Source organism: Leucopleurus acutus (genome assembly GCF_964270905.1).
Source record: "Leucopleurus acutus genome assembly, chromosome: 15".
Taxonomy (NCBI): Eukaryota; Metazoa; Chordata; class Mammalia; order Artiodactyla; family Delphinidae; genus Leucopleurus; species Leucopleurus acutus.
Window position 1 is genome coordinate 66,553,130 of NC_139157.1, and position 21,282 is coordinate 66,574,411.

Genomic DNA, 21,282 nt, shown 5'->3' on the forward strand with positions numbered 1-21,282 from the left:
GGCTCACGGGCCTAGTTGCTCCGCGGCATGTGGGATCCTCCCACACCAGGGCTCGAACCCGTGTCCCCTGCATCGGCAGGCAGATTCTCAACCACTGCACCACCAGGGAAGCCCCGATCATTACCTTCTTAAATAACATTGTTATGGGTCATTAGTTTTGTGGGTGATTCTCCATCTCCTACCCCCTTATTTTTCCCATTATCAGAGCCTTACTTGTTACAAACAGAAAGTAATAACCATACAGGCTTGTGGACCCAGTTTCATAAACATGCAGGTTCACGCCGGTACCTGGATATTTGCTTTCTGAGTACGTGAGCTTAAATGATTCTTCAAAATGGAAAGACAGTGCAAGCTACTCAAGATGGAGGCTAAACCAATATTTAGAAAGCCACTGCCTATTTTAACACTGGCCTGCATGTGTGATGGGCACCCACTTTCTGTTTTGTGTATTTGGAGCTATTGCAACTGGGCTGAAATGCACCAGAGATGGGTTCCTGGAAGGGACAGTAGTGGCAGTTCAGAAGGTACCCATTGTATCAAAGCAACCCTTGACCCCGATCGGACCCAGTCGGGGGCAATTCAGTACACTCCAGGTGTCCTGCTTACAAGTCCCTGCTTCAAGGGATCCCACAGACTTCAGCAGTCTCCTCTTCTCCTGAACTGGTCAGGATTTCTTAGTTGACAACTGATCATGTCATCTTGCCTTTCCATTGTTGATTTACGTGGTTCCTGAAAATTGACTTATTGTTCTTATCTCCTCTTCAAAGCTAAATTGTAGATTTCTTGAGCACAAGGCTGAGTCTTGTACTTAACCATTTTCCATAGCACTTAGGTTGAAATCCCAACTCTCTACTTACTAGCTCTAGGACCTTGGACGCACTCCTTCACCTCCTTGCTTCTCAGTTTCCTTGTCTACAAAATAGCGGCAATCATGCCTGCCTTCCAGTGCGTTAGGAGAACCAGCTAGCACGGTGCTGGGCGCTAGCAGGAGCTTGGTGAATAGTAACTGACACTCTAGACAAAGCCCTGCATGCAGAAGCTGAGCAAAATTTAGCAGAATTAAATATGATGAAGCATGGTTTAAACTCGCAGGAGGGAAGAGCTAATTATGGACTCTTGAAATTCCATGGTGAGGACACCGTTTTCTCTGACCTGGGATTGAATGACATTTTACGACCCTGTTTTTATTCATGACTTGTTCATGACCATGTGACGATCATTTCAAGCTCATCATGTCTCCTGAGCCCCCAAAGGATCAATGAACTGATTTGGGATGTGGAGACTGTGCTTATTGGCATCCTTGGACCCACTCATACATTTAAGTATTAGCTTGGCCCTGAGCGGAGAAGCTTTCTGCAGCTCCTTGCTGCCATGAGGCAGGTGGTGATGCCCAGGACTGCTCTAGTGATCCTCAAGAATGTCCCTTAGCTTCTTTAGCAATTTTCTTTAAAAGCAGCCATAGCGGGGGATAGTGGTACAGCTTACTGAGACCGCATCAAAATAAAAAAGAAATGGGGATGAGAGTATGAGGAGGACTGTATAAAAAAAAACATAAATAGCATCAAGATGAGTTTCCCCGATTTCCCGTATAACGAGCGCATCTGCCGAAACTCAAGATGTGGGACTTCCCTGGTGGCGCAGTGGTTGAGAGTCCGCCTGCCGATGCAGGGGACACAGGTTCGTGCCCCGGTCCGGGAAGATCCCACATGCCGTGGAGCGGCTGGGCCCGTGAGCCATGGCCGCTGAGCCTGTGCGTCCGGAGCCTGTGCTCCGCAACGGGAGAGGCCACAACAGTGAGAGGCCCGTGTACCGCAAAAAAACAAAAAAACAACAACAAAAACTCAAGATGTGTATTATCCACTCTACAACTGGCAGATTGCCTAGGAGCGGAGCAGAAGATGCTTACTGCTGGAGGGGTCAGCTCTGCCTTGATTCTGCCGTTTTCTCTTTGTGGTGGAGCCATGCTACAATGAAGAAATGGGTCCTGTGACATTGTCATCAACCTTCTTTGGTTACTTATCAATATGCACTTCCTTACCTTACACTCCCTTTTATAGGTTCCTGGGAGAAAAGTACATTAAAAAGACATTTGCTGAATCTATTGCCATGTCAGCTTAGTAAAATGAAAGTGTAGGTCAGGTGAACTCCCTTTCAATATAGGTGCTAGGGGACGTGACAGATAAGCACCCCTGCCTGCCATGGATTAATTGGTGTAGTTTGTTGGTTTACACAGTGCCTTGCTCCAAAAGTAATTTGAGACAGCACTCACTGAGCAGAGTGTGTTGTCACCTTCTGGACACTATAGTTGTATGTTAGGGACACAGACTTCAGACATATTCAGTAATATACAAGCTTTTATCAGATGTTTAGAGACCCTCCTTAGGTGCAGGGTTACAAAGAGAAGTGAAACGATCCCTCATCTGAAGAAACTTTGCTGTCTACTGGTAGAAACGGACACAATTAAGTACAATAAAAGGGAGATGGCAATGAGTGCCCTTGTAGAACTACAATGTGGGTCTTGCAGTCATGAGTTTTTGTTGTGGTTTTTTTTTTTAAACCAAACATCTCAGGACTCAGTATCTGATGGAGAATTTTTTTTTGAATTGTATTTAAAGTACTTCAAAAATATTAACAATTAAAATTCCATTCAGCTATGTATCTAAGAAATTTCCCTTACTAGGCATTCCCTTAGAATGCAGTGATATAAAATGAGCACTGCCCTTGGGGAAGGCATATGGGGGCTGAGAGGATGGTGTCATTCGCTCTCTAAGCAGTTTGCAGAGGGCTCCCAGAAGAGTTGATGTCTGCGTTGAATCTTGAACAGCAGATATAGGTCCTCACAAGAGTTTGGGCTCTGCGTGCTGTCCTGAATTCAATCCACGTGGCAGTCAGCTCCAAAGCCTGCGGGTTCGTCTCGCTCTGCACTTATTCCCCTAGCAGATATTTTTTAGTCACTGCTACTGTAGTTTCCAGCAAGGACCCCATGACCTCTGCTTTCATTTGTTTTGTACACATGATTCATGGACCTGCCTCCCCTCCCTTCCTTATAGGGTCAGCAGGGCTTGCAAGAATGTAGAGGATGCGTGGGTTTTGTGTATAGGGTAAGGAAGCCTGCCCTGAACACCGGCAAGTTTAATCCATTTTCATTTGAAAGAACAACTGGCCTTGGGCAACATATTTCTAATGGTCTAAGTCATTCAGCGTGTGTGTGTGCGTGCAGGCATGCGCGTGTACACAAGCTGCGCATAAATAGCACGTTTCCAATCTGCGGAAAATGTGTAATGGACAAGCGGCACATGACAGTAGGCTCAGCCCCTGAAGATTTACCAGGAAAGAAGACAGCTGCGTGGCAAAGCTGCTGCTTATAATTAGGGAAGGAGTTGCCCATGTCCTGTGCCATTCAACAACTTCAGCCATTTAAATGACAGCCAGCTTGTTTAGCTCTAACCACCCTCCACCCTTTTTAGGGGCCAGGAATTAATTTCTTTTTGAGAACGCTGCTTTGGACTGTCATCTCTAGTATCATTGTAAGATGGGATATGATGTGATGACTGGAACATCTCAACTAGCAACCATGATGAATGAGCAAAAAACAGGAGTTGCTTTCAACGTCTCTTTTTAACTTTGTGGGGGAAAAACTATTTTCAAAACCCCGTGGACTTTCCGGTTTCTAACAGGGCCATATTGCTAGTTCTGCAGTTGACGAGAAAACTATAATGCTTTCTTTGGCTCGAGTGAGCTGTGAGAAGTATCACAGCACTCCTGACGTACAGTGGCTCTCAACAGGATGGATGGGGAGGGAAATTAATAGGCTTCCCATTGTTACCGTGCATTTTTGCCAGGATATTTCATTAGTGTAAACACTGAACCCACTGTCATCTTGTTTAGCCACTTGACCCTGATGATTTTCAATTCTGTGTGTCGTGATGAGTAGAGCACTGGCATGCACGAGACAGGCCCTAATTACTGGAAGCAGAATCACTGCTGACCCAGGACGAGATTAATTGTTCCTTTGCAGTCTTTATCCTGGGACATTAGCGCTGTCTGGTTATCTTGCTTCAGCTGAGGGATTCGGGACAATAGCAGTGCTGATGGTAACGGTCGGCAATTCCCCTGTTTGTTTTGCAGGTCACGGCCAGGGGGTTTGGGCCGCTGTTGCAGTTCGCCTACACCGCCAAGCTGTTACTCAGCAGAGAAAACATCCGCGAGGTCATCCGCTGTGCCGAGTTCCTGCGCATGCACAACCTGGAGGACTCCTGCTTCAGCTTCCTGCAGACCCAGCTCCTGAACAGCGAGGATGGCCTGTTTGTGTGCCGAAAGGACGGTGCGTGCCAGCGCCCGCACGAGGACCGTGAGAACAGCGCCGGAGAAGAAGAGGAGGAGGAGACGATGGATTCGGAGACGGCCAAGATGGCTTGCCCCAGGGACCAGATGCTTTCAGACCCCATCAGCTTTGAGGCCACTGCCATCCCAGTAGCAGAGAAGGAAGAAGTTTTGCTACCGGAGTCGGACGTGCCCGCGGACACCAAGGAGAGCGCGGCAAAGGACGCATTAACGCAGTACCCCAGATACAAGAAATACCAGCTTGCATGTACCAAGAATGTCTATAACGCATCATCACACAGTACCTCAGGTTTTGCAAGCACATTCGGTGAAGAGAACTCTGGCAACAGCCTCAAGCCGGGGCTTGCCATGGGGCAGATTAAAAGCGAGCCGCCCAGCGAAGAGAACGAAGAAGAGAGCATCACGCTCTGCCTGTCTGGAGATGAGCCTGACGTCAGAGACAGAGCCGGGGACGTGGAAATGGACCGGAAACAGCCCCGCCCCGCCCCCGCGCCCGCCCCCGCCCCCCCTACCGGGGCCGCCTGCCTGGAGAGGTCCAGGGGCGCGTCCTCCCCCTCCTGCTTAAGGTCTCTGTTCAGCCTAACAAAAAGTGTGGAGTTGTCCGGCCTGCCCGGTACCTCTCAGCAGCACTTTGCCAGGAGTTCCGCGTGCCCTTTTGACAAGGGGATCACTCAGGGTGACCTTAAAAGTGACTACGCCCCTTTCCCAGGGAATTACGGACAGCCCCACATGGGCCAGAAGGACGCGTCCAGCTTCACAGTGGGGTCGCCCCTCAAGGGGCCTGGGTTGGAGGCGCTCTGTAAACAGGAAGGAGAGCTGGACCGGAGAAGTGTGATCTTCTCCTCCAGCGCTTGTGACCAAGTGAGCACCGCGGCGCACTCGTACTCTGGGGTAAGCGGTTTGGACAAAGACCTCTCCGAGCCGGTGCCAAAGGGCCTGTGGGTGGGGACTGGCCAGTCCCTCCCCAGCTCACAGGCCTACCCTCACGGTGGGCTGATGGCCGAACACTTGCCAGGAAGGATGCGGCCCAACACCAGCTGCCCGGTGCCAATCAAAGTCTGCCCTCGCTCGCCCCCGTTGGAGGCCAGGACTCGGACTTCGAGTTCGTGTTCCTCCTACTCGTACGCCGAGGACGGGAGCGGGGGCTCACCCTGCAGCCTGCCTCTCTGCGAGTTCTCCTCCTCGCCCTGTTCCCAGGGAGCCAGATTCCTGGCCACAGAACATCAGGAACCAGGCCTGATGGGAGATGGAATGTACAACCAAGTCCGACCCCAGATTAAATGTGAGCAGTCTTACGGCACCAACTCCAGCGACGAATCCGGATCGTTCTCCGAAGCAGACAGTGAGTCGTGTCCTGTGCAGGACAGGGGCCAGGAGGTAGGGAACCCGACTAAATTCAAGCATGTGATCCACCCTCAGTCCTTTATCTGGACTCTCCCTGCCCCCCACCACTGCCAGGTTGTTCTTGTTTGTCAAGATTAAAGGTTACAGTAAAGGGACTGTCTCCCTCATCCGCAGCGGCAGGAGGCTTCCCGGCGATTCCAAATTAACCACTTTGTCCTAGAAAGCACTTGAAATTTGATCGAGATTTCAGTACTCAACAAGCAGAGGCAAAGTGCCTAGTGAAAACAGTCAGTCTAATGCCTGAAAGCGTGCGCAGGCGCTCCCGATCCCCGCCCCCCTCTCCTTCCCGTCCGTCTGCTTTGAAAGGATGCCATACCCCTCACCCTCATCCTTGCCCCTGGCCTCTTCAGTGTGAAGGAAAATATAGAATCGCTTTCAAAACTGACTGGTTGAAACTAGAGAGATCCACACTAAACAGGTGCTTTCCCGGCACCTTTAAGTTTCCTTGTCAGATGGGACTCTGGAGCCATCCCTTGTCCATTCATTTCGAAGCAGGTGATGGACAGCTCCTCATCTGTCCCAGTCCCAGTGTCACTGAAGAAGCACCCTTGTTAGTCACTCATAGCTGTATAATGTGTCATTTCCCAAGCTCCCCACAGATGGTGAGAGTCCTTTTTAGGAACAGTGGGGTTGAGTAGCGGTTTCTGTCCACCCTGAAAGCAAAGTACTTTCTAGATAAAAATTCCCAAAGGCTCCATCTACGTCTTCCCAATGCTGGGAGAGGAAGCAGGAGCAACGCCAGCCACACCGTGGGGAAGACTCACGTGGCCAAGGAGAGAAAGAATAGACGCCCTCAGATGTCCCCCCTTCCCCTGTAACATGAGAGGCCCCCGGAAAGATCTGAGGGTGTCTGTGTCATGATCTGGCGTAGTCTTGCTGATCGACAAGGAACCAACCTGAGACTGCCACCTGTGTCTCAGACCTGCCTCCGGAGCAGGACAGAGCGAGCCCAGTGAGAAGTCCCTCCCGAGGGCTGCTTCTCCGAAAAACACCGGAGGAAATGAAGCGTGGCCCTCATCATGCCAGTGCCCTCCACCCGCGTCTGCACTCCCTGGTTATTAGCCTCTAGTGAAGCAGGGATGTTAACCCAACCAGACAGCAGAAGTGCCACCCAGGGTGAGGTGGGTTTTCACAGAGCCACGTGCGGTTTATTCAGCCTCTGCGAGGTTGGCGAGGAGCACATGAAGATTTTAGGTCGGGCATGTTTTGAAAATAGATTCCAAAACTTCCTGTGCCAACTACAGAAGTGCCCTGTGGTCACTTCCTCGTTTTCTGGCTAGCTCGGTCCCCGCTCTTCTGTTACTGCCTGGCAAAGATGGAAAAAGAAACATACTGAAAGGATTTAATTTAGCTAAAAGTCATTAAAAAGGAAATTTGAATGGGAAACTATTGCTATTTGAATACACTGTATCCCCTCAGGTTTGGGATGGAGGGTTGGGCTCAGTGCCCCGAGCCAGACTCACATCTGTGTCATCACATCTGTGTCCCTGACCTGAGAGGATTGAGGTTTCGTGAGAACAGTGAAAGGCTGTGCGTTCTCTTTCCTCACTCATTTCTTTCCGTCTGATCACAACATCTAGGAGGTTTTCTTTTTTCCCTGAAATTACTCATAGGCACCCCTGATGCAGAAGCCCAGTCGCTGGGTCCATCGGCATAACGATTTCCCTTGCCAAGGATGTCTCCAGAAAAGGATAAATGCCTTTGAGTCTTTGTTTTCTTTATAGCTCTCCCTTAAGAGGAGCCTCACCATTAACTAAAGGGAGTGTGCGTTTATGACATTTGCATGTTTAAGGACCTGTCAGTTTCAGATAAATCTCCTTTTGTCTCTCTAATGTCCCCAAAGAGAACTTAAAGTCACTTCTTGGAACTAAATGCTGCCAACAAGAGCACATGTGTCTTTCCTGTGTTCGGGCCTTATCACTTGTCTACCTTAGACCTTTTCAGTTTTAAATGAATCGATGAAAAGGAAAAATCGGGGCTTCCTTGGCGGTCCAGTGTTTAGGGCTCTGCGCGTCCACTGCAGGGGGCGCAGGTTCGATCCCTGGTTGGGGTGGGTGGGGAGGGAAAAAAAAGAACAGGAAGAACCATTCAACCTATAAAATAGTCATGAACAGGACTAGTCTCCCCCCAAAAAACACCGCTGTTTTCAAAAATATTTTTATTTTCACTTTTAAAAAATAGATCTGTTCTTTGCATTTCTAAACAGTCTCGAAAGAAGAGACATTTTCCAAATTTCTGTGTCATTTCGGGAATCACATTTAGCCCCTCTCGGTAGTACATTTTGGGTAGGATTGTTATAGTGAAGCTAAGGTTTTTTCCCAATTTGACCTTTTAGTTTTCCTAAAGTAGAGATTAGGTTTTGCAAGAACTGTCTCAGGGACTTAGCATGACTGTTCCTCTTTGAGTTAATACTTTGCTTTGGGGAGTTTCTTTGACCCAGTGGAAGTGTGGTCTCCAGTAATAACACTGAAGGCAAACCCTTCACAAAGTGAATCATAACTGATCCAGAAGCCAACATCTCCTGGGCTGATTCTTCCCCGATCTGCTCTTGTGTAAGGTTCCAGGTGACTTCTCTTCCAAGTGAACCCCAAAGAGATGCCAGAGCCAGAAACCAAAAAAAGAGTTTCCAGGGGACTTCCCTGGCGGTCCAGTGGTTAAGATTCTGCGCTTCCACTGCAGGGGGCTCGGGTTCGATCCCTGGTCAGGGAACTAAGATCCCGCATGCCGTGCGGCATGGCCAAAAAATAAATAAAATTCAAAAAAGAAGAGTTTCCACCTCCAGCCAGCCACCTGTTCAGTACTTCAGACTGACGGGTCCTGGCTTCCTCCCAGTCTCTCTTCCTCTGTAAAGACCCAAAATGTTAGATCAAAAGAAAAGTGTTAACCTACCTTATATTCTGATTTCCAGTTACACCCTCTTAGCTCTCCTATCTCGCCAGCATTGACTTCTCATCCTAACTATTCCCCAGCTTTGAGGAAAGTTTAAATAAGCACAATATTGTCCTTTATCAACAATCAGCTTTTTTAAGTTCGTTTTTAAAAATAATCAATCACAGCATACCCAGCCCCTAACATACCAAATTTAGCAGGCTTTCTCTGTGCCTACAGCAATATACAAACACACATTTGCATCTCCAGGGGTTTGGGTTTTATTTTAATACCATTTGCCATGTAATTACTAAGCAACTTGCTTTTTGCACATAGCTGTCTACTGTGTACGTGCCTCTAGGTCAATCGTGTAGGGTTGACACATGCTTCTTTAATATCCCTGGTTCCCATAAATCACAATCGACTCATAAATCACCTATCAACAGACATTCCGGTTTCCAGTTTTTTCCCTCTTACAAACATTGGTGCAATAAACATTCTTGTGAACATGTTTAGTGGTGGTGCTTTTATTTTTGTGGGTTAGAGTCCCATAAATGGGTTAAAGGTTATACTCATTTGTTAAATGCTACCTACCTACTTTCCCAAAAGGTTGTAGCAGTTCACATATCCTTCAGCAACTTATGAGTGTCCATTGCCCCCTGTTCTTGCTAGTAGGAGTGGTCACCAGTCCTTTTGGTTTTTGCCAATCTGATGGGCAAAACACGACTTCTCATGAAGTTGATAACTTTCTTGTGTGTATTCGCCATTTTGTATTTCCTTTCCTGGACTTGCCATCTGTCCACTTTTTGGGTATGTTGTTTGACTTTAGTCAGTTTACAGGATCCTTAATCCTTAATATAGGAATATTAATCCTTTCTTATATTAATCCTATATCTTCTCCTTGTCTACTTTTTATAGTGTCTTTTTCCATTTAAAAAAAATTTAAGTTTTATGTAATCGAATTATCAGTCTTTTTCTTTATGACTTCTGGGTTTGCTATTTTACTTAAAAAGTCAACTTGGGAATTTTTATTTATTTATTTATTTTTGGCTGCACAGCTCAGCATGTGGGATCTTAGTTGCCCAACCAGGGATCAAACCCGTGCCCTCTGCAGTGGAAGCATGAAGTCCTAACCACTAGACCGCCAGGGAAGTCCCCAACTTGGGAATTTTTTTCTTCCAATGATGAAAAAATGGACAGGTCATATTAAGTGAAAAAGGTAACATAAACAGTATATATAACAAGGTCCCAGTTTACTTTATAAAGAAACATAAATAATAAAAGCAGTATAGAGAATAAGACAAAATGGGAGGCAAAGTTGGCAAGAGGGAATACAGGGAAAGGTTAATTTCTATGTATTTATGTAATGTTTGAATTCTGTATTCAAACAGATTCTTTATTCTGTATTCTCACACAGATTCTTTTCTTAATTGAGATATAATTCATATACCATAAAATTCACTCTGTTAAAATGAACAGTTCAGTGGTTTTCAATGATTCACAAAGTTGTATGACCATCACCAGTGTCTAATCCCAGAATATTTTCATGACCCCCCCCCAAAAACATAATATCCAGCAGCAATCACTTCTCATTGCCCTCTTCCCTTACCCCATGACGTTACTAAGCTATCTTCTCTCTCTATAGATTGCCTAGTCTAGACATTTCATTTCAAAGGAATCTTACAATATTGGCCATTTGTGTGTGGCTTCTTTCTTTTAGCATGTTTTCAAGGTTCCTCCTTGCCCTTGATGTACCCACCAGGTACATTATCATGTATCAGTTCTTCACTCCTTTTTATTGCTGAGTAATATTCCACTGTGTAGATATACCAATTTTGTTGATCCGTTCATCAGTTGAGGGACATTTAGGTTATTTCCACTTTGGGGCCATTATCAATTATTTGCTATGAGCATTTGTGTACAAATTTCTTGTAGACATGTGTTTCAGTTCTCTTCGTTATATACCAAGGAGTGGAATTGCTAAATCCTATGATAACTCTTATGTTTAGCATTCTGAGGAACTACTAGACTGTTTTCCAAGGTAACTGAAATATTTTACATTCCTACCAGCAATGTATGAGGGATCCAATTTCTCTGCATCCTCCTCAACATTTGTTACTGTCCATCTTTTTTATTGTAGCCATTCTAGTGGTGTAAAGTGATAGCTCATTGTGGTTTACAGGTTCGTTTTTAAATTTTGAAAATTATAGAAGAGTCATGAGCATTTGCCAAGTAGTAAGCATCTTAGTGACATCCTTTTGTACCACAAGCATTAACTGTAGGTTTTAATAAAGAAGCACTAGGAAGACAGTTTATTTGCATAGTCAAAAGCATTGATTAATTGGACATGCTTTATTTATTTTATTTTTTTGGCTGTGTTGGGTCTTTGTTGCTGCGCGTGGGCTTTCTCTAGTTGCGGTGAGCGGGAGCTACTCTTTTGTTGCAGTGCACGGGCTCAGTAGTTGTGGCGCATGGGCTTAGTTGCTCCGCGGCACGTGGTATCTTCCCAGGCCAGGGCTTGAACCCGTATTCCCTGCATTGGCAGGTGGATTCTTAACCACTGTGCCACCAGGGAAGTCCTGGACTTGCTTGATTAACATGCTTCATGTCAAGAGGGATGAAAGTGTATGAGGGTGATGTGCGTAAGTATATGTTAGTGTATGTGTCGGGGCAGGGAGAAATAATGTCCAGAGCAAACACAGAAATGTTTCAGAAGAGCCGTGTCTGACTCTATGTCTTCCACCCAAATGTTGGCTTCCAGACATATGTTGGATGTAAAATGTTTACAGTCGTTTTTGTGGTTTGTTGAATCAGGCATCTTTTTACAAGTAACTGTAGTTGGTCTGCTTAATATTTAGAAAGAAAACCTTGCTGGGCAGCATAGAAGTCAGCCATATTTCTAATTAAAACAATGTTTTCACGTTGTCTAGAAAGACTCTTAGCATCTGCAACTGCAAAGCATATCGTATGACTGAAAGAAGAAACTATGTGACAAAGAAAGATAGGGCTGATAAACAGAAATACTAATACTCCACAACGACTACTAGTACTACTACTAATAATAACGGGACTTCCCTGGTGGTGCAGTGGATAGGACTCCACTCCACGCTCCCAATGCAGGGGGCCTGGGTTCAATCCCTGGTCAGGGAACTAGATCCCACTTGCATGCCACAACTAAGAGTTTGCATGCCACAACTAAGGAGCCAGCTCAACCAAATAAATAAATAAATATTATAAATAAATAAAAAGAATTCTCCCTTAAATAATAATACTTCATAGTCATAAGGCAATTCAAACTTTTCAAAGCACTTTCTCCATCTATCATCCAGTTTTATTCTTCATAGCAATCCTCTCAGCTAAGTAGGGCAGATATTATCTCCCTCTGACTCCCAGATCCTCAAAGAACTTCAGGACAGAGAAGGAAAGACTTGCCTGAGATCACATAGCTAGGTAATTGCAGCATCACAACTAAATTCCAGGTGTCCTGTGTTTGTTTCAGAAACTGGATCATAAGAACAGAGGTTAGACGGACAGTTGTGCAGGAAGTGTGTCTTTGGCAGGGGAGATTTTGTCACTGGCATCTGCCCGGCACAGAGCTGGCTGTCGCCATTCCAACAGCACTAGAATTGTCAGCCCAATGGGCATCTTGCTTTGTCCCCAAGACAACTCACAGGGATCTGAGGGGCTTGTAAGAGCATAAATGTTAAAGGCTTTGGAGAGGTGACTGCACCATCCGGTCCTCAGGGTACTTGCTAAGGGATCCAACTTCTGTAGCTTCTACTCAACATCTAATAGTGAAACCAAGAAAGGAGATAGGAAAGAAGATTGACCACCAAGCTTCCGCTGGGATTTCTAGAGGAAAGAGGTGCCTTTTTTCGCCTTTTTCTACAACACCTGCGTCTCTGTCCTGCTTCACCAATAGCCCCCATCCAGCACACCAAAGACACCAGGTGAGTGAGATGTGTGTTGAGAGGCACGGTGAGGTGAGGTAGCCATTGTGCTGTCTGATTACAACCCTGTAAAAAGTATACAGAGGAAGCAAAGGTCACGGGGAAGTCCACCAGAGCAGGAGAGTCATTGTTTGGGTGTGGAAATTTTATTCTCCTCTATTGTCTCATAATTGAATTTTCTGCTAGAAGTTATATATTTCTTGTACAATTTGTAAATGGTATTTTTGTTTTACTGGGAGAGAGGGGATGTGGTTTTGGCGGCAGCAACAGGGTAGTTGTTGGCAGGAGAGAGAAAGGGAGCAGCTGATTTCTGTCTGGTGAGAAGGAAGCACAAGCACCTGGGGTCCAGCCAGCAGCAGCCCCTGCTCGGGCCCCCAAGGAGGAATATTTAGGTTTCTTTCACTCTACAGATGCCACAGCACCTTCCCACCTTTTGTCAGACCCTAGGGCCAGAGACCCCTCGGCACTACAGGGACCACTCATTTCAGGGAGCTCCCAGGAGGTCTAATCCCCTCCTCTGGTCACTACCGAGCCAGCCAGGACGGGTACCGGCTGAAAACAGCTTCTGCCCTGTTCCTCCTGCTATGCCCCAGAGAGAGGAGAGTGAGTACCGTGCTGGGGCCAGGATGACAGCAACAGAGCAGATTAGACAGGCTGAGGCTGCCCGACTCTCGGAGTGAGTCTCCACTGAGAACCCAAGCGGCGGCAAGCACCTGTCTAGAGAGACATCGGCGCCCCGGACCCCTCGGGCCTTTGCCCTTCTAAGCAGCCTGGCCAGCCTTCTGTGTCTCTACGCTGAGCCTCACTCGCGTGTGATTGCCGAATGGTGGTGGTGGTGATTGGCTGGACTCCCCATCTTCTCACCTCACTGTTTACAAGGGTCCCGGGAATGGAAGCTAAGCTACCTCCGAGAAGTAAAATCCTGGAGGAATCATTGGGTTCTAAGAATTTGCCAGAAGAAAGGCAGGAGGGCCTCAGCCTTCTCAAGGTCCAAGGCCAAGTCACATTAGCTGACTTTTGAGCCCATCTGGGGACTATGTGGTTGCCTGCCAGCCTGGGAAAGGAATGTTCTCCCAGCTCCATAATGGGTCTGCGGCTGCCGTTCATCTCCGGGGAAGATGCCCATCAGCTTGGAACTTACTACCCTGAAATCAACAAATAGGTGTGGTGAGTTTCCCACTGTGCCTTTCCAAGAAGAGTCAGGGGCTTCCCTTTGGTAGTTGGGGTAAGTCCTCCCTAGCTAGAAGGGTAGCAGCACCTTTCGAAAGAAACAAGAGTAGCTGGGGTTTGGGCTTTTTTTTTTTTTCTTCATGTGGAAGAAAGTGTATAGCTGACGATTTTCCTTTGACTCTTTGCAAAGCAGCTTGAGTTGCAACAGCTCTGCTGAAATGTTATATGGCCTTTTGCTTCAAGGACTTTGAAACCAGCATTGCTGATTTTTCCTCTTTCCTGTCAACCTCGGTCCTGTTTCCGTAGTGTTTTATGTTTGCTGTCTGGAGGATTTAAAATACAGTAGCTCTTGGTATAGAAGGCCTTTTGACTTTCCCTGTGGCCTGAGCTATAGGTATATATTCTGTCTGAAAATAAGTAAACACACTGTAGAGCAGAAGCAGAATCGCTTTGTTGTCAGCAGAGGGGGAGACGCCACGAAGCCCGAAGTGCTGTAACCCCTGCTGTGCAAACAAGCCTCCTGCCTGGTGTGGAAACATCCGTGTCCCCAACAGACAGACCTCTGTGTTATTTAGGTACCATCCAGGATCTGAGTGTCTGTTTGTTATCCAAAGGGTATAAAAGGGAAATCAAACATTCTTTCATATCATTATAAGCCCTGTGCAAACACAGCCTGTGGATAAAGCCCTTTCCCGGGTCCATAAACAAGGAGCTGTTTGTCCTGACTGCCCGTCATTAGCGGCCAAAGCAGGGCTGAGCCGAGCATGGTGTCATGTGCACTGTTGCGATTCTGCTCTCTTCGGCCAGAATTTGACAGGTGTCAGGGGACAGAGTTCGCCCTATGGAAGTTCAGTCAGAGCACCCACTGGGATCCTTCAGCAAATGCCACGTCTAACAGGCTCAGAGCTATGAAGTAACCTGACTAAGCCATTGCACCCAGCCGCAGGAAGGCAGATCTTTAGTAGGATTGCCTTTGTGCCTGGGGATTAACGAGCCACAAATGCCAGGATCCAGACTCATGTCTGCCTGCATCTGATGCAACCAAAGCAAAAGCCTGAGCTTACGATAAAATATCTCCCTCTCACTCCCCTGAACAACCCAGACGTAACGCTGCAGGTTCTGAAGAGTAACGAGGACCTGGTTTCTTCACCCCAAAATATTTTGATCAGTTAAGCCCAGACCTGCCAGTCTGATTCTCTGGTCACTGAAGTTCACTCGAGTCCACTTGTTCCGTCTTCTAGCGCTGTGTTGTCCAGTACAGGAGGCATACGTCACACGTGGCTACTGAGCCCTGGAAATGAGGCTCATCTGAATTGTAATGAACCCCCAAGTGTAAAATACACTTCGGATTTTGAAAATTTAGTACCCCCCAAAAGGTGAAATATCTCAATAATTTTTAATGTTAATTACATGTTAAAAATATTTTAGCTCCATTGAGGTCAATTAAATATATTATTAAAATTAATTTCACCTGTTTCTTTTCACTTCCTTTAACGTGGCTAGTAGAAGATGTAAAAATCACACACGCAGCTCACGTTGTTTGCATTGGACAGCGCTGACCTGGCTCCTGAAGGAAGTTTAGGTTTATAGTGCCATCTGCTGGTCCACCTAAAGCAGACGCTAGTGTAAGCGGGAGTTCAGCCGTCCGAGCAGGGAAACACTGTCTCTTGGCCAAGCAACATGCAATCTTCCTCTTCCAGAAGCTTCTGAGCAGGACCAGAACTGACCCCTCAAGTCTCTGCCTTGTCAGGAGTCTTTTTTTATTTTATACTGGAGTATAGTTGATTAACAATGTTGTGTTAGTTTCAGGTATACAACAAAGTGATTCAGTTATACATATACATGTATCTATTCTTTTTCAAATTCTTTTCTCAATTAGGTTGTTACAGAATATTGATCAGCGTTCCCTGTGCTATACAGTAGGTCCTTGTTAATTATCCATTTTAAATATAGCGGTATGTAGGGATTTCCCTGGTGGTCCAGTGAGTAAGGCTCTGCGCTCCCAATGCAGAGGGCCTGGGTTCGATCCCTGGTCAGGGAACTAGATCCCACATGCATGCCGCAACTAAGAGACCTGGCGCAGCCAAAGTAAATAAAATTCTCTTTTTTAAAAAAAAATAAATATGTAAATAGAGCAGAGTGTATATGTCAATCCCAAACTCCCTAACTATCCCTCCCCTCCACCCTTCCCCACTGGTAACCATAAGTTCAGTCTCTAAGTCCTCGTCAGTAGTCTTGAAGAGGGCGATGGCAGACTGATGGAAGGTGCAGGCCTGTGTTCTCTACCTTGTGGGTGCTGAGGAAGCCCACAAGAACAGCAGTTCTTTTCCTAAGAAAGATTTCAAACTGCCACAGGGTTGTAAAGAAGCATGTGACAGAATATAAGGAGAACATAGATCCATCTCTTAAAAGCCTAGTGTCCTCTCTTTGGATGACGCTTACCTGCCTTGATTTGTCAAGAGCTTGAAAGCAGGACTCTTTCTGATAGTATCTGCATCGGTTATCTGTTGCTGCCTAACAAATCACCCCAAAACTTCGTGGCTTCAAACAATGATGATCATTTAACATCTCTCACTGTTTCTATGGGTCTGGAATTCAGGAGTGGCCCATCTGAGCACTCCTGGCTCAGAATATCTCATGGGGTTGAAGTCAGATGTTGTCTGGGGCCAATCCCTGAAGGTTTGCCTGGGCCCAGAGGACCCATGTCCAAGGTGGCTCATTCATGTGACTGGTGAGGTGATGCTGGTTGTTGGCTGGAGGCCTCAGTTCTTCTCCACGTGGGGCTCTCCACAGGGCTGCTTGAGTGTCCTTGAGGCTCAGCAGCTGGTGTACTCCAGAGACCACAATCTAAGAGGCCTAAGGGGAGGCTGCACAGCTTTTATGATATAGCTTCAGAAGTTACACACCATTACTCCCGCTGCACTGTATGGGTCAAGAGGCAGGAACACGCATCCCACCTCTTGACTGAGGCAGGTCAACATCACGTTGTAAAAGAAAACGTGAGAAGCGTTGGCCATTGTATTTTCCAAAAATACAAAGTCCCTAATGGGTGTATAGCACCGTGCAACTAAAAAGCGTGCCCCAGTTTTGCAGATGAGGAAATTGAGGCTCAGAGAAGTAAAGTAACCAGCCTGCAGTCTCATGTCTGGCAGGAAGGACTAAAGCCCAGTTCTAACTCCTAGATCATACTGGTATAGCCCCTCCAGGTTCTTTCCCTATGTCTCCCTTATGCTGTTGTAACTACAGATTACACTGACTGTTTCATCTTTCCAGCATCTTCAAGGTGTGCAGTGCTCTCTTCATTCAAGTGTTTTAGATGATTCTTCAGTTGATGTCTGTCTACAAGTTGTCATTTTACTGAGTTGAGACTCAATGGGAGTGGGTTTCAACTAACTATAGAGCCCTTCTTACAAAAGTGCTGTAGCAATGGCAGTGTATACATTTTCCAATATTTTCCATGCTGTTTGCTTCAAAGATCTCAGGAATAATAACCACATTATAATGTGTGTACTCACATTCTGTTTGATTATCTGCATATTACATCTTATTTATTTTTGAAACAGGAAAGAATAATCACTGCCTGCTTCAGTCGTTTTCAGAGTAGTTGGTCATTGTAAAAAGGAGGTTTTTCCAATTTTTGATGTTCCACCTGCCAGAATGAAAACAAAACTCCAGCTGCCATAATCATGTTCTGTTATTCTTGGTTCCAGGTCAAACTTCCCTTTCCTGTAGATCAAATCACAGATCTCCCAAGGAATGATTTCCAGATGATGATTAAGATGCACAAGCTAACCTCAGAGCAGTTAGAGTTCATTCACGACGTCCGCCGGCGCAGCAAGAACCGCATCGCGGCCCAGCGCTGCCGCAAGAGGAAGCTGGACTGTATTCAGAACTTAGAATGTGAAATCCGCAAACTGGTGAGTTGACCTGCCCTTTGCTGTCAGCAACCTGGAGTGACCGGGGCTGATGCAAAGTTACAGTAGCGAAGGCCAGAGAGTAGAGAGAAGGCCACCGTTCGGGGAAGTTCGAGTTGATTTTTAAACGAGTTCTTTACAAAAATAATAGCTTTATATCTGTAATGCGTGTGTCTGTGCAGGTGTGTGATTGTTTGTCAGTATTTTATATCTTTTAGCCATTCGTATATTTTTTAAATTTATTGACGTATAGTTGATTTACAATGTTGTGTTAATGTCTCTGTACAGCAAAGCGACTCAGTTATACATATATATACTCTTTTTCATATTCTTTTCCATTATGGTTTGTCACAGCATATTGAATATAGTTCCCTGTGCTCTACAGTAGGACCTTGTTGTTTATCCATTCTATATATAATAGTTTGCCTCTGCTAATCCCAAACTCCCATTCCTTCCCTCCCCTAGAGGTGCTTCTTTTTTATTTTCCATTCAACATGTGCTGAGAGCTAACATTTACTGCACGCATATGTGGACCAGATATTATTCTAATCTCTTTCTGTAGGTGATCACATGTAATCCTCACATCAACCCTATGATTTAGGTTCTACTTTATCTCCATTTACAAAGGAGGAAACCAGAGTGCAGAGAGGTTAGGTAACTCCCCGCTATGTGGCAGAGCTTGAACGCAAACCCAGCTGCCTGATTCCAAATCTTATTTGCACTGCTTTCTCCCACCTCCCATGGAGGAGTGTAGGTTAGAAGCAGGACACCAGCCTACCACCAGGGGTCGCTCAGCCACGTGATCTCTTGAAGCCCTTCACAGCCCCAGGGTCGTGAATTCTGCCTCAAAGTGGCTGTCACCTCCTCCCTGTGCCTGAGAGTATTTTGTCTCCGGGAATAATCTCCCATCTCCCACGCCTCCCCCTCACTCAGAGCTCTGCACTCCCTTCTCCTTGATAAGCAACCTTAAGCTGCAGGAAGTAAATCCAGGTGGCCTCTGGCTCCTGACTGTACCCTTGAAGGCAATTAACGCAACTTCATTCAGCTCAGCCTTTCTGCCGGCCAAATCCTGGAAACTCATCCCACGTGCCCTGTCTGTGTCAGGCCGAAGAAGAGGGAGCCCACGGACTGTGGTCATGATCTAAGTTTGGGTCCTCAGGCTATACGTGGCGGTCCTTTGCCTCCTGGTAAGCCGTTGTCCTAACGAGAACCTAAGAGCAAAATAAGACATTTGAGAAGCCGAAGTAAATGTTACCTGTTATCAAGATAGTCCTGGACCTCGGGGTCTTTTTTTTTTTTTCTCTCTTAATTTAATTAACACCAACCAAGCAGGGGAAATGTGCCCATGTTCAGCGGCTGCCATCACCTACAAAATAAAGGCCAAGCTCCTGAACAAGATGCACTGTGTTCTCTGTGATTCGGTCTACCCTCCAGCATCACCTTCCTCTCCCTTCTTGGAACTGGACCCCCAATAAAATCAAACTGGATGCACTTCCCCTCAGCCGCATCTCCTGCTGTTTCTACCTCTGTGCTCATGCCTCTGCTATTTCTCCTCTACCTCGGACAGTCCTCGACTGTTTTTTTCTCTGACGACATCCTTTGTTCCTTAAGAGTCAGGTTGCTTTCACCTCTCCAAAAAGCCCCTTTCCTGAGTCCCTGGTGAAGCTGAGCACCTGTCTTCAGGACCCTGATCTGACCTCTGGCTTCATACTTACCACATTAGTCTTGCACTATCCGTGTATGTGTCTGTCTCCTCAGCCCTGACCCTAGACTGTAGGTTCCTCACAACAAGTGAGGAGCCTCCCAGGAAATGTCTGTTGCCCTAAAATGTATTAGAAATTGTGACTGAGTCATGAGATTACAAATTCCTTCTTTCCTTCAAATTTTTCTTTAATGTTGTTTTAACAACAACAAAAATGTTTAATTTAAGCCAACATAAGGAAGCAAGTTATTGCTGCTGATGAGTGTGGGTCTTTGGAAAGCCTGCTGGGCTTAAGTGGGGACCCAAGCAAGGCTGAGCCTGCTGGGTATAAGGTTTCCGGGCCTTAAGCACGTGTCTATAGTAATTCGGCCCTACACTCTTTTTCAGGTACGAGAATAACTATTATCATCCATATTTGAGAAACGCCTGATTTTTTGTAATTAGCACTCTTCCCTGTGTAATTTTGTAATACTGAGCAAATAGGAAAGTCTAAGCCATACCCCTGGCAGATACCTAAAGCCCTTTGCTAATATTGTTCGGTTGAGAAACCAAGAAGGCGTCTCCTATTTCTCCCCCTGCTTTTTTGGAAACCCCTTGAGTAATGTGCCGCATTTCCCTGCTGAACGAGAGTGTCGCGTGCTCATCGATGTGCACCTGTGACTTAGAGCATCCTGTTCTTAACCGAGGCCTTGATTTATACTGCCTTTCCTGCAGAGAACCAAAACCCTGTCACGTGCAGCATTTCATCTTCTTCCCCCTAGAAGGTGGCCCAGGACCTTTCGTAGATCAGTGGACGTGGAGGGGTGGGTGGCTTGGCCAGGATGGTGTGGCAGAATGGAGACCGCGATCCCTCCTGGGGCTGGTGTTGCCTCCCATTTTGCAGACTTGCAGGTCCAGGTAAGGAGGTCCAAGCTGCACAGCCACGAGTGTAAGATTTCTTCTCTTCGCCAGCCCTCCGGATGTGTTTTACTCCACACCCGCCCCCGTTCTGGGGAGTGGCGCCCTTTCCCGGTGGGCGGGGGCAGTCTGGTCCCGCCCCGCGAGGCCCGGCTCCCGCGCCCACTCGCTCCCGCCCGCACCCACGCGGTCTCCAGCACGCCACTCACTCTGCTTTTGCAAACTTGCGAAATGTATTCCTCTCGAGTTGCACTTGTACATCTGTTTATTTTTCATTTTTAAAACATGTTTTCTTGATAAATTTATAAATATTTTAGCAGGTGCCCTTTCCCCGTGTAAATCTCTGTCTCCGACACACATGTCCACACTGTCTGCCAGATTGCATTCGTCTTTCGGCACGTGCACCTCCCATGTAGGAGACCCACTGGTATGTTTACTTCTCTCTCTCTCTCTCTCTCCCTCTCCCCCCCTCTTTTTCCCATCGTCTTGCATCCTCTCATCTCTCCTGCGCACCCTTGCAAAGGGTGAGGACTCACTTACTTCACAGCGCTTCAGATGTCCCGTTTCTCCATCCATTTCACTGCGTGCACCTCACGGAGCGTCCTCTTCTTCTCTCCTCACACAGCTAGTTATGGGAAAACCTCCATCAGTCTCCTCTGTGGTGGCTAAATTCACCTCTCTGATGGGGTGATGAATTTTAGTAACACAAGAGCTTATGTGGGGTTTCCTCTAAGGAGAATATCTCAGAACCCTGGGCTGGTACTCTAGGGCTCAGCCTTCTCACCTCTGTCCCTGCTTCCTGTGTCCAGAGAGAACTGGTCTTGGGACTCACTGCACAGTCCCCAGCCATCTGTGCCGTTGTGTTCAGTCCATCAGCTACAGAGGCCAGAGAGCCTACTGATACAGGATTTTTTTTTAAATAAATTTATTTATTTATTTTTACTTTTGGCTGCATTGGGTCTTCGTTGCTGCGCACGGGCTTTCTCTAGTTGCGGCGAGCGGGAGCTACTCTTCGTTGCGGTGCGTGGGCTTC

General features: G+C 46.6%; 1 protein-coding gene across 2 annotated transcripts in view; it reads left to right on the forward strand.

The window, feature by feature from the left end:
- Positions 1-21,282, forward strand: part of BACH2 (BTB domain and CNC homolog 2) — a 361,358-nt gene that overhangs the window by 332,233 nt on the left and 7,843 nt on the right. For both annotated transcript variants that reach the window (XM_082855908.1, XM_082855909.1), the window contains exons 5-6: positions 4,129-5,721; positions 17,447-17,653. In XM_082855908.1, coding sequence (XP_082712034.1) covers positions 4,129-5,721; positions 17,447-17,653 — 1,800 coding nt within the window. The remainder of the gene's footprint in view (positions 1-4,128; positions 5,722-17,446; positions 17,654-21,282) is intronic.